General features: G+C 49.6%; 5 protein-coding genes across 5 annotated transcripts; 4 read left to right on the top strand and 1 right to left on the bottom strand.

Annotated features, from left to right (window-relative positions):
- Positions 1-8: 8 nt before the first annotated feature.
- On the top strand, positions 9-2,144 carry ASPGLDRAFT_169309 (chaperonin-containing T-complex subunit CCT6). Its single transcript, XM_022542691.1, has 7 exons — positions 9-123; positions 185-279; positions 336-357; positions 423-464; positions 518-538; positions 594-767; positions 826-2,144. Exons 1-7 carry the CDS (start codon positions 82-84, stop codon positions 2,047-2,049), a joined length of 1,620 nt encoding a protein of 539 aa, XP_022402495.1. The 5' UTR covers positions 9-81; the 3' UTR covers positions 2,050-2,144.
- Positions 2,145-2,228: 84 nt separating this feature from the next.
- Positions 2,229-3,702, bottom strand: ASPGLDRAFT_57134 (putative histone acetyltransferase (MysT1)). The gene has a single exon (XM_022548236.1). It carries the CDS (start codon positions 3,462-3,464, stop codon positions 2,388-2,390), a length of 1,077 nt encoding a protein of 358 aa, XP_022402494.1. The 5' UTR covers positions 3,465-3,702; the 3' UTR covers positions 2,229-2,387.
- On the top strand, positions 3,703-7,205 carry ASPGLDRAFT_147436 (uncharacterized protein). Its single transcript, XM_022541929.1, has 2 exons — positions 3,703-4,367; positions 4,420-7,205. The coding sequence occupies exons 1-2, from the start codon at positions 4,119-4,121 to the stop codon at positions 7,009-7,011; spliced, it is 2,841 nt and encodes a 946-aa protein (XP_022402493.1). The 5' UTR covers positions 3,703-4,118; the 3' UTR covers positions 7,012-7,205.
- Positions 7,206-7,381: 176 nt separating this feature from the next.
- Positions 7,382-9,114, top strand: ASPGLDRAFT_123131 (asparagine--tRNA ligase SLM5; the record flags this gene model as incomplete). The annotated part of the gene is made up of 3 exons (XM_022540377.1): positions 7,382-7,653; positions 7,725-7,845; positions 7,906-9,114. The coding sequence occupies 3 exons, from the start codon at positions 7,382-7,384 to the stop codon at positions 9,112-9,114; spliced, it is 1,602 nt and encodes a 533-aa protein (XP_022402492.1).
- Positions 9,115-11,268: 2,154 nt separating this feature from the next.
- Positions 11,269-13,125, top strand: ASPGLDRAFT_169296 (camp independent regulatory protein). Its single transcript, XM_022542690.1, has 2 exons — positions 11,269-11,379; positions 11,436-13,125. Exon 2 carries the CDS (start codon positions 11,468-11,470, stop codon positions 12,833-12,835), a length of 1,368 nt encoding a protein of 455 aa, XP_022402491.1. The 5' UTR covers positions 11,269-11,379; positions 11,436-11,467; the 3' UTR covers positions 12,836-13,125.
- The last annotated feature ends 79 nt before the right edge of the window (positions 13,126-13,204 follow it).

Genomic DNA, 13,204 nt, shown 5'->3' with positions numbered 1-13,204 from the left:
ATATCGCCAGCAAACCTGTTCATTTTGGCAATTTTTTCTGAGTGTGGAATAAATTGTCTATAGATTATCCTTTTTGCAGAGATGTCTGCGACCCAGTTACTTAACCCCAAGGCCGAGTCGAGAGTATGAGAACGCCCCTCTATCAGACCCCTCAGTCACGAAAACACACACTGACAATGACCAGCGGAGAGGGGAGGCTCTGAAGGTGAACATCGCCGCCGGTGAAGGTCTCCAGGATGTTCTCAAATCGAACCTGGGTCCGTCGGGAACCCTGAAGATGTATGTTCCTGCTTCGCGGGCTGTATGAAAACGTGGTATAGCTAACAAGAGGTTAGGCTTGTGGATGGTGCTGGCGGAGTATGTTGGAACTTTTCTCGCCCCTGAGATTGCAGAATATGATTTCTGACAGAGATATCAATTAGATCAAATTGACAAAGGATGGAAATGTGCTGCTTCGAGAGATGGTTGGTTTATTTCCTCAAGCTTGGTTGAGCACAAGTGCTAACAATCATTACAGCAAATCCAGAACCCGACAGCCGTGAGCTACCCTCCTGTCCCTATCCGATAACATTCCCTTTACTGATGTGACGAAGGTTATGATTGCCCGGGCTGCCACCGCACAAGATGATATTACCGGTGATGGAACGACGTCGGTTGTTTTGTTGGTTGGAGAGCTCCTGAAGCAGGCCGATCGATCGATCCAAGAGGGATTGCACCCCCGTGTCATTACAGACGGCTATGAGATCGCAAAGACAGAGGCATTGAACGTCAGTAATCATATATGATTTCTTGTTGCGGGCTGAGCTGATCTAAATTATTGTACAGTTCCTCGACCAGTTCAAGCTGACGCGGAATGCGGATCGTGAGCTGTTGTTATCCGTCGCTCGCACCTCTCTCTCCACGAAATTGAACGGCGCCCTTGCTGAGAAGCTCACACCTGATATCGTCGATGCCGTCCTTGCTATCCACCGGGCTCCCGAGAAGCCAGATTTGCACATGGTCGAAACCATGACGATGCAACATCGTGTATCGTCTGACACACAACTTATCCGTGGTCTTGCCCTGGACCACGGTGCGAGACACCCCGATATGCCTAAGCGAGTCGAGAATGCTTTCATCCTGACACTAAACGTCAGTCTTGAATATGAAAAGTCTGAGATTAACTCTGGCTTCTATTATTCCAACGCTGAACAGAGGGATAAGCTTGTTGAGAGTGAACGCAAGTTCGTGGACTCTAAATTGCAGAAGATCGTGGAACTCAAGAAGGAGGTCTGTGGCAATGACCCGAAGAAGGGCTTTGTTGTTATTAACCAGAAGGGTATTGACCCCTTGAGTTTGGATGTCCTCGTCAAGAACGGAATTGTCGCTCTCCGGAGAGCTAAGCGAAGGAACATGGAACGTCTGCAGTTGGTCTGTGGCGGTAGTGCCCAAAACAGCGTCGAGGACCTTACGCCTGACGTCTTGGGATGGGCTGGTCTGGTCTATGAACACCAACTCGGTGAAGAGAAGTACACCTTTGTTGAGGAGGTCAAGGACCCCAAGTCCGTCACTATTCTGATCAAGGGGCCCAATGCGCACACTATCGCACAAATTAAGGACGCGGTCCGTGATGGTTTGCGCTCGGTATACAACACCATCGTCGACGGCTGCGTCATTCCCGGTGCCGGTGCATTCCAAATCGCGTGTGCCGATTACTTGGAGTCTAAGGTCCGCAAGTCTGTTAAGGGCAAGGCTAAGGACGGTGTCAAGGCTTTTGCCGATGCACTCCTGGTGATTCCCAAGACCCTTGCTGCCAACTCCGGACACGACATCCAGGATGCTATTGCCGCATTGCAGGATGAGCGTGATGAGGGCAACGTGGTTGGTTTGGACCTGGCAACAGGCCAGCCAATGGACCCCGTGCAAGAGGGTGTTTTCGACAGTTTCCGTGTGTTGCGTAATTGCATCGCCTCGAGCACGGGTATCGCCTCTAACCTTCTCCTGTGTGATGAGCTCCTGAAGGCCAGGCAGATGGGCAAGTCAGGCGGACCAGGTGGCATGGAGGAGTAATGCAGTCAAAAGATAGGAGATTGTGCCTTGTGTAAAGAGGATCTTAAAGAATAATTTCATGTTGGGCATCCTTATATTTTTAGTATCGAAAAGTCTATGTCTAAATGTACTTGATAAATACAATCATTGCCTACTCATGGACTACATTCTCATTCCAATTCATGCTCCTTGATTAATTAGCTCAGTGTAAAAATAATCATACAATTCATTAAATGCGCCCAGGCATGATTAGTCTACCCTGGGGTAGGAATACTAAGTCTATATAAACCATCAATAGTACAGGTATCTAGCCATTTGCGATAAAACGAAAAGAAAAGGAGGTAACAGAAGCAGAAACATCATTCATCCTCGTCTGGGCTTTCTATCGTGCTTTCTTCCGGTACGCTTGTCAGGACATAATCACCCAAGAATCCTTCTTCTCGTACAGGGTCTCCCACGGTGAGTTTATGAGTCTTAGCCCAATCCAACACCTTGGACTTTCGAATAATAACCGTCTGACCACTGTCTTCTTCAGTCTCTGCAGACGATTGTGTCTGTTTAGACTTCGGAGGCTTCGTATCAGGTTCAACGGCCCCCATGCTCTTCAGGGTAGTAATCACGTCCTCAGTCAACATGCCTGTCGCGTAGCCAAGCTCCTGGACATATATCCGTTCTTGAGGGTACTTTTTCTGGGACCCCTTGGAGGTTTTTCCTTTCTGCTGTTGCGACTGCGACTCATCCGAGTCATCGTGCTCACACGAGCGCGTCAAAAAATACCTGGCCAGCCGCTCTTCCCAAAAACGGACATAGCTCTTATGACCCATTTCACTCAGGGGTTTCTCCGGGCCCCCAATCAAACCCGTGTCGCGCTCCCAACCACTCAACTTGTAACTCACACCCATTAACAGCTTTCCCAGCTGTTTGTGTTGGTACGGCGGGAATATCAAGATGCAGGCCAGATTATTCGCATCCCACGACAATTTCTCCTTCGAAAAGTATCCCAATATATGGTAGTTCTCAGGGTCATTGGGATCGGTGAACGTTAAGATATAGAAGAGGAAGGATGCGACATCGAAGAAAACGGATTTGTGGTCGACGAACAGCTTCGCAAACAGCGAGATATTCTGCGCAAACAGTTTATGTTCCTCCCCATCAATCTCCCACACCGAATACCCTCCATGGTCGTAGACTTGTGTCCCGAGAGGTGTCGTCCTATGTTCGCAGGTACGCATGTGCTTCACGTAGGCGTCGACGTCACAGGAGTACCGAAAACACCAGCGACAGACGTACAGCAGTTCGTTGTCCTTGCTCACGAGGTCTTCGGGGTATATCGATTGGTACCACGTCTGGAACGATAGGTCGCCAAGTACGACTTGCTTTACGTTCAGTTCGACCGGAGGATTCGGGTGCGTCGATGGGGAATCGTTCGGAGCCATTGAAGGTCTTCAAAGGAGGGTTGAGTCGATAGTTTTTGGTAATCGTTTGAGGCCATCGGCGTCGTAGAGCGAGGGATCGCGTTCTAGATTGTCGCAAGTTCATTGACATCAGGATTCGAAAATTTTCTAAAACACAGGAAACGAAGAGAGAAGACAGTCAATAATGAGAGACAACGTGGTAAACGAGTCGCATACTCATTCAAGTCCAGTTGTCGGTCTCTCTCCTTCTCTCGTAGGCATGTCGTCAGCAGGTGTCGTGACTTCAGTCCTTTTTCTTTCGGCGACCGCGCGGGGATAAGCTACAACTTCCCATCAACCGTTACTATCTTATCCTGTTGCCTGACTTGCATTTTTTTGCCATCAGGATCTATCAAGAAAAGAGGACTTGATCTCTTCTGTTCTCATCAATTTCCTACTTTCTGCTATTATGTCTCTTTCTTCCTCTGTTGGTGGTTTGGTTTGAACGTCTCCAACCGCTGATAACGTCGTCCTCGGCAGCTTCATCAACGACAATCGTTCCTGAACGCCCTGACGATCATTCTATTTAATTTAACGGTCTATTGAGCTTGCTTAGTATCTCCATCGTTTCAATATCCTGAAAAGCTACCTCTTGCAACAATATACGAAGACGCATGGTTGACTTTGGATAACATCATGTATATCGCAACTATGCTCAAGCCTTTCCAGATAAGGGACCTGCATGGTCCCCAGCCACAGGAAGACTCGACTGAATCAACAAATAACTCTGCGCAGACAGTTATCGATCACCAGGCACGACCTTCGCAACCGGGAAAACGTCATGGAACTGTGCAGCTATCGTCTTCTGATTATGATGAGATAGCCTCCACTCACCCTAGAGCCAGGCTGACCTATCCGGATGATGATGACGGTGAGGTCATTACAGTAAGCTTACTTAAAAGTCCTTGTCTCTCTGGTTCGTTGCTGACATTGCTAGGTTGGATCTTCCCTTGAGCTCTCCCAGCGTTTGGACGAAACCGTCGATGTCCCCACTCGGCCGCAGTTGACGCAACAATCCGCTAGTACCAACGATGATAAGCCCATGCATATATTCGATATCCGTCGATCGAACTCTGTTACCGAACTGTGGAAGAAGTATGGACTTGATACTCAGTCTCCGGTCTTACAAAACCAAGAAGTGAATGGTGCTGGACAGAAGTCAGAGGGTGTTGTTTCACCCCCCCGCGATGGTGAGAACACAGTCGATACCAATCATCAGCATACCTCTGCTTCGACGGAGTCACCTGAACCTCTTTTGGCGGCATTCGAAACTGAATTGGCCCAACTCCTAGATGCGTCGCACATCTCAAATGATGGACAGCATACACAGCAAAATCTCTCGGCTTCAGCAGGCCAGAACCAGACAGCAGGCTCCGATGGACAACAGAGTCCAGCTGATTCTTTTGCTCAAACTCTGCACCACTTAGTATCTGGTGCATGGACGTTCAGTTCTGATGTGAGGTCAAGAATGCCAGACATTGAACAGCAAATCCGGGATGTGCAAAGAGCAATTCCTGGACACGTTGAGAGCACTCTGCAATTAGCTCTCACTGCTATGGAATCCCGGGTGAGGACTTTGAGTGATGCTCTCAATAATACAGCAGCAGCAGCAAGAGCTCAAGGAGGAAACATCAATACTCCCGGGGGCGTGGCTGCCAGCACTGTGAATGGTCTGCGAACGATGGCGTCCGAACTTGGCGAGATGGGCCAAACCTTGTTTGAAGCCTTTGAGGCTGAATTGGCATGCAATACCACAACAAGTCAGGATCAAGGTCATAATGAAGACGCTCGTGCGTCGTCTCAACCTGAAACCGCAGCCGGCACTCAGCAGCCCCGTCCAAACGCACCTTTTGATGATGAGAAGGAGAGCTTGGATTCCAATAAAGTCAAGGAAGGGTCAAGCGACACTAGACATCCTGGTGGGCATGAGAATACTGGTGCTTCGGCACAGCCGCAGCAGCCCGAGCAACTCCAGGCGCCGCCGCGTCCAGGTCCAGGTTTGCCGCCTGTTGATCTGCCTCACAGAGTGCCTCCTCCCCATCCCTTCGGTCCTCGCTATCCCTTTCATCTCCTTCCACCTCGGTCCCATCACATCTTTCCCCATCACCACGCTCCTCCTCCACCGCCGCCACCGGTGCCTTCGTTCCAGACAGACCCGATTCATAATTCGTTCTGGCAGCCCCGTCATCATCATCCGTGGTCACGCGTCTCTCACCACCCACCACCTCCCGCACCACAGTCGCGACCATGGCAATTTGGGTGGGCTCCTGCCCCCAGGCCTGATTCCTACAATCAAACATCTGCGGCAGACACGTCTGGTTCCTCGCAAAATGGGACCGCTGCAAAGAAGTCGCTGTTTATCGGCAATGTGGGGTTCAACGTGACGGAGAAGATGATCAAAGATGTCTTTGCCTCACAAGGATTCATTGTTGAAGTACATTTACCACTTGACTGGCAAACCAGGAAGCATGCAGGCTTTGGGTACTTGTACTTCGCTTCAATTCACGCAGCCAAGGCAGCATTGGAAGCCTTGCAGGGGATTCTCATCGATGGGCATTCGATCAATCTCGAATTCAATGACCACATCCCCATCACAGATGTACAGACTTCGCGTGATAACGATCAGTCTACCTCTCGGCCTGATTCAAACAAAGCGGGCGCTATTCCTAACACTCCGGAGCTACCAGGTCCTCGACAACTTATTGATGACTCGACGGGGCCAAATCAGACCTCACGAGCTGGAAAAAAATCCGCTGAAACCTCGGCGCTGCTTGATCGGGATAATGAAGATTCAGAATTTTCTGCGCGGTATCCTTCTCTTATCCCAGAATCTAGCAGGCGGTCATCTCGCTCTAATGTTCCAACGTCTAGCCCTCTGCCTCACCTGAGTTTGGAGTCCGGCATGAGCCGCTTCCCACCAGTCTCCCAGTTGGATGCGCACATGGTGGCTAATCAGCGCCGGGGCACTGAGTCGGATTTTAGCCCACGTGCTTCGAATGGGGCCGGAAACACTGTTCCTCAGCGGTCTCCATTCCCAGATAAGTCGCGGTCCCGTCGAAGCCCGGAACACCGAAGACACGATAGTCGCCTGCTTCGTCGATCAAACACCATGATGCCTGCTCATCCAGCATCAAGGCTTGCGGGTCCTTTTGATCCAATGGCTCCTACGGAGACCCCCAGTGCAACCAGAGAGCTCAGGCGGCGGGCAACTGAGATCCACACTCTTCTATCTAACCCTCAGAACAACCAGTCGGCGCCTTCTTTAGGAAGTTCTTATCGTAACATGCCTGGAAGCTTCCCCGCTGGAGACGAGCGCCAACACCCAGTTTTGGACCGCAATTTGAGACATCCGTCTACCATTAGCCGCGTCGATGACTGTGTGGACACTCTTGTTAGCTTGGGGTACGGAGGTGCTGAAGAAGGCGGGCCTCAGAGACTCCAAGTCTATGCAGCCGCAGCGGATGGCAAGGTAGCTGATGCTATTGAAATGATTGAGGATGAGAGGAAGGTGTACTCCCAACGGCGATAATGATGATATGATTTCTTGTTCTTGTTCTTTTGGTGTTGGCTACAGCAGGTTTCGGGATATTGATGTTTAATTTTGCTCTTGTCTTCCTCTGAGCTAGGGTTGCTTCTATAGGGTACGGAAAGGTTAATTATATAGGTTTGTTTTGAATGCTCGATAATATATCTCTCGTTAAATGCATGCTTGATACTCTAGGTATAAAACGAAATTGTAGTAGTTTATCAATTTGTCCCTTTGAAGTTCGTAGCTGTACTATCTCAACTCCGCTTTTGGAACGGACCGAACACCGCGCCGATTCAACAGCGGACACCGTCAAAAGTCAAAACTACCTCCTCCGTTACAACGACCCCAATCCACTCCCCCAATCCAAGAAATGCAGACATGGCGACGCACCTTTGCCACGTCTGTCGCGAGGCTAAACCATAACCCCCCGACAACCGCAACCCGCCCCACGTTCCTCCGATGCGCGCAGCTCCTCCGCGAAAGCAAACACGGCGAGAAAAGCCAGCATGAGGATAAACAAATCGAAGTGAGGGGGTTGATCCGATCGGTGCGGAAACAGAAAAGGTTTGCTTTTGCAGAGATCTCGGATGGGTCGTCGTTGGAAGCGGTGCAGGCTATTTTGAAGCCGGAGCAGGCTGCGGAGTAGGATTCTTTCCCCGCGGAGTTTGTGTCTTTGTGGTTATTCGATACTAATTGATGGGGCTTTGATATAGACTATCGACTGGTGCAGCTGTTCAGTTATCTGGGTATTGGACGCCTTGCCCGCCGGGCAAGAGTCAGACCCATGAGCTTCAGACGACGGGCGTGAGTTGTGTGGGCGTGGCGGAGCCAGAGGTGAGCTATGTGCTATACGAGATGGCAGTTGTAAGCGTTGGCTAACAATTATGTTAACAGACCTATCCGATCCAAAAGAAATACCATTCTCCCGATTTCCTCCGTCAGATCCCCCATCTCCGTCTCCGAACGCCGTTCAACTCGCTCCTCTCGCGATTCCGGTCAGAATGCATACACCAGCTAGGGAATGTCTTTCGGGCCCATCCAGACGGGGCATTTACGCAGGTCCAACCACCATTGGTCACATCGTCCGATTGCGAGGGTGCCGGCGAGACATTCACGGTTCTACCGCGGGAAGCAATGGAATCAAAGGAGGAGAAACCCTTCTTCGGGGCGCCTAAGTACCTCACCGTGTCGTCGCAGCTTCATCTCGAGGCATACGCGGCAGAGCTGGGGAATGTGTGGACTCTGTCGCCTACGTTCCGGGCTGAGAAGAGCGATACTCCCCGTCATCTAAGCGAGTTCTACATGCTCGAGGCTGAGATGAATTTCATGTACAGTATGGATGAGTTGACGGATTCGGTCGAGCATATTCTTCGTGATTTGACTCGTCGACTGTACGATTCGCCTATTGGACAGGAGGTCCTATCTACGGAAAATGAAAGCTCATTGGGAGAGAGGTGGGATGGTTTGATGAACGGCCCGAAATGGCAGCGGATGACGTACACAGAGGCGATCCAGGCGCTGCAAGAAGCCGTCAAAGAACGTGGCGCATCGTTCGAATACCCGCCAGTATGGGAAGAGGGGCTGCAGCTGGAACACGAAAAGTACATCGTGGACGTGCTCAGCAAGGGTCGTCCAGTTTTCGTAACCGACTATCCCAAGACGGTTAAGCCGTTTTACATGCTCCCGTCTTCTCCTGACACAACCACTCCCGCGGAGACCGTCGCCTGCTTCGACCTTCTACTACCAGAAGTCAGTGAAGTCGCCGGGGGTTCCCTCCGCGAGCACCGCCTCGAAAACCTCGTTTCCAACATGCGCTCGAGCGGCCTAATCAAACCGCGCCCCTCTTTGCCGGAAGACTCGCCGGAGGCAACCAAAAAGTCGGCCAAGCAAAAGGAAAAAGAAAAGGAGCCGTTGTACCCGTACCTGTCGCCGGAAGAGGATCTCGGCCAACTACAGTGGTACGCCGACCTTCGCCAGTGGGGGACGGCGCCGCATGCCGGGTTTGGGTTGGGATTTGATCGGTTCCTGGGGTACTTGACGGGGGTGTCGAGTGTGCGGGATGTGGTGGCGTTTCCGCGGCACTTTAAGAGGGCGGATTGTTAGCGCTGTACAATAGCATGATTATGAAGTGTATGTATATTTTATGAATCTAAATCTCAACTTGTACATGTACAGGGGGTTTATAAACAGGTAAACAGACGACAAGTTAAGCTTAGCCGGTGAATGCCGACCTCAACCGCGGACACGAGCTTGGCATTACACTATGCAGACCCATTCATTTTTTTCCCTCCATTGACGTGAAGTCCCAGTAACCCGTAACCAGTACAGAACCAAATAGTTTATTAAAGTCTAATTCTGGAATTGTGCCTCGTGGTCCATGCTGAAATGGGTACTACGTGCCTAGGACCCTGAGTTCCCAAAGAGGTAACTCGGAAGTCGGCAGTCGCTAAACTGATATGGAGTACAGTAACAGGTTATACATAGTACGGTATTGTGAAAGTTCCACGTGGCAGTAAGCGGGGGCTGCTGGGCAATTAAACACAGACGAGACGGGAGGGAGAGTAAGGTTAATATGGTTGACACCGATCTGCGGGTTACTTTATTGTGTTGCTCCGCGGAGGACGGAGTATCCGTATGTACATTAGTGCATGTACAAGTACGGAGTACGTACTACTTGTACGTAGAAGTACAAGTATACGTACAAGCGCAGTAACTAATGCAATCCGATAAGCCTAGATATAAACACGGAGTACTCTTAGTCCTCCGTACTCTACCAGATCTGAGACAGCGGGGGCTCGCTAATCCAGGCGATAGGTAGGAGTCAAGTCGCCCCCCGTAGGTTACTCGGCATTTACTCGGCGGTAACTCTATTCTCGCTTGATCTTACCTATGCAGGACATTAGGTAATATTACGATACAGCGTGGAAATTGCCAAGATTTATTAGCACATAGATCAACCTTTTGGTAGCACGGCAAAAGGATGCATATGACTAGTGGCTTAATAATGTTACCACTAGGGGACTTAGGTGTCATACCCCGAAGCGGGGATGCTTGGCTCTGCAGCGCATTGACGCTTGGTATTTTTATTTGGATGTTCAGGGTGTCTTCTGTATTTTATGAGTACGGAGTGTGTTATTGCTATACTACTCCGTATGGGCGATAATGGCATGATCGACCGTCTCAGATTATGTGGAGATAAGCTCATGTAACGTTTCACAGAGTTGCATTGGTATGTATACAAGCATAGTAGTATATTGCAAGGGATATATTGTACAGAGTACTTGTACTTGTACAGATATTTGTACATGGACAGAACTGTTAAGTGTGTGAGTCGGCAGGGACCGCGAGATCCACCATCGCTACCCCACCAAATAGGCCGTTCGGATGATCGGATGCATATGCATGTACAAGTGTAAGTACAGCTTTGAGTAGTATTAAATAAAACAGCGTATAGTGTACAAGTATAAGTATTTGTACAGATACCCTGTAGTAACTACGGAACACGCTTCCGTGTGATATTAGATATGCTTATCCTGTGATATATGTGATCCTGTGATATGGCAATACAGTATTGTATCGGAGTATGTATGTAAATAAACTCCCACTAATTCCGGTGGGGCACACTTTGTTGGCGATACGCTTAATGTTATCCGCGCGCATCCGTTGGTTGGCGAATACGAGCATAAGGCTGTATGGGTACAGTATGTTGATGCCTATTCTACACTCCATCTACTAATATCGCTTATTTTAATATAAAATATAAAAATAAATATTTATTTAGTATTTATAATTATATTATTATGGAGTAATATATTTACGCTACCTGTACTATTCAGATAGAGTATCGTTTTGATGTACGGAGTACAGTCCGACAGAATTAAGCTTAAGCACTATTCGCGATCAGACCGCGTAATACGGTATCATAATAACATTATTATGAATAAGATCCACGATCTTGGAGGTATCTATATACAGTAATATCACATCCCATGGTTCGCCGGTGCCAACCAGACAAGTGTAGGTTAACTTGTTCTCGGCAGTGAGACAGACCCACCCTCCCTGCCTTCGTTTATTTGAGTCTGTTCGCTGGTCGGGCCTTATTTATTGCTGACTACACTAGCACCCCTCTTTGGTTTTCTTAGCTTGATTGTTTCTTTCTTTTTTTCTTTTTTAAATTTAAATTTTTAATTTTATTTATTTTATTTTTTTTTTTTAAATTATTCTTTATTCTTATCTACCTTTCCTCTGGATTCCTGTCTTACTTTCTTTTCCCTTTCCCTTTCTTTTTTTTTTTTCCTCTCCCCTCTTTTACCCCTTTGGTTTGACTGTGATTCTTCCCGTCAACCCCACCGACACAACAGACTCTCAGTAAGTTGCTCTCCTATACTCCTGTCCTCACTTCCAGATTAACATATATCTTTTAGCCTAACCTCAATCGATAGCAGAAAACACAGGAATGGAAACATATTACGGCCACGTCCGCACTCCCGCGGACGCCATCATCCTCTTCGAAGCATGTCGCATCGGCCTTCTTCCTCGCGTTCAGCGTCGACTCTCCGAAAAAGAACGTCAATCCATCAGATCCGGCTCCGTCTTTGTATGGGATGAGCGCGAAGCAGGCATGCGACGATGGACAGACGGCAAATCATGGAGCGCAAGTCGTGTCTCAGGCAGTTTCCTGACATATCGTGAAATGGAAGGCAAGCGGGGAGGTGGTGGTAACAATGTCGCGCAGTCCGCCTCCAGAGCCGGCAAAACACCAGAAAGCACACGGGGAAGCGATGACGATCGGGGAGAAGGCCCCGATGAAGGCCCGGATGGTTATCGATATAAACCCGACGGTCTGATGAAGCAGTCCTTCAGCATTACTACCTCCGCCGGTCAACACCTCCATCTCATCAGCTACTACTCCCGATCACATCCTGCCGCCGCCAACCTTCAACAACCATCGTCAGATCCCGCCCTGCGACATGTCCGACCACAAAAGGGTCTCTATCCCGAATCGACCGTCAATGACCAACAGAACTTGCCCGTCGTCACGCGAGGCCCCATGCCCGGTGCTGCATATACAATCTCTCCACATCCTATGGGCGGGTATCCGCGTCATGGTGCTAGTCATCCGCAGTCATATACTCCGCCATATGCATGGCCCCCAACGCCGATGGGCACTCCCCCGGCTATGCCAGTCGCTTATGGTCCCAGTCCCTCGTATCTTCCCCCAGTAACGACTGCCAATGGTCATGTAGCATATGCACAGCCACATCACTCGTTACCGCCGCCCTCAACACAGTCCGGTCTTCCTCATCATTACGAACGGCCCGTCCACCATCATCCGCCTCATCACCAAATGGAAACCGCACTGCCTCCTAATGTGCCGGTTACTGGACCACAATCCATGCCTGTCTTCCCTAGTCGTTCTCCGCGGCTAGTCGACGATGCACATCAACGCAGCCCTTCGGGGTACGGAGCTGTCACGAGCGTCTCTCCCCGGATTCAGTCGCATCACGCCCCGCAACACGGTCTAGCACCAAGACCCGTGAGTCCGCGGTTACTGAAGCAGCCCCCGACGACACTACCCCTGGCCAGCCCAAACCCACCACCAAGAACAGCAGAAGCAAGTACAGGCACAACGGTACCCAGTATCGAAGCGCTAGTCAACGGCGCCCCTCCAGGTCCCTTGCCCGCCATCACACCTGCATCGGGGAGCCCTCACGGAGCTGGTATCCGCGCAGAAGGGCCACGGGATATTCCCAGCGACAAGATTGGTTTTGGAGGAGAGGACATGCGAGCACTGCGACAGTTGGATCGAGTGTTCACCGCCTAATTGACCACCTTCCCTCTCTTTTCTCTTGTCCTTTCATTGCATATTCAGCGTTATCCGCATTATGGAGAATGTCTTACGATTGATTTCTTTGATTGTTGATTGCTGGTCGTTGATTGTTGGTTCGGGCAGGATCCGGCGTTGTACAGAGGTGCATTACTTTACTATAGCATGGGTCGGATCATTTGCATCCTGTGGTGTTTGTTATTATTTAGTTAACCTGAATATGCATGATGAATCAGTATTTTTCTTGGGTTCGATTATTCCTGTGTGTATTAAGCTTCAAGAGTAACTACATTGTTGATTGCACTATATTTGAAATGGTCTTTGATGCCTTATTCCCCTTCTTCAACACAGAAACACATCGACGGC

This window comes from Aspergillus glaucus (assembly GCF_001890805.1).
Source record: "Aspergillus glaucus CBS 516.65 unplaced genomic scaffold ASPGLscaffold_7, whole genome shotgun sequence".
Taxonomy (NCBI): domain Eukaryota; kingdom Fungi; phylum Ascomycota; class Eurotiomycetes; order Eurotiales; family Aspergillaceae; genus Aspergillus; species Aspergillus glaucus.
Note: the sequence above shows the minus strand (reverse complement) of the source record. Positions and strands in the feature narration are given on the sequence as shown.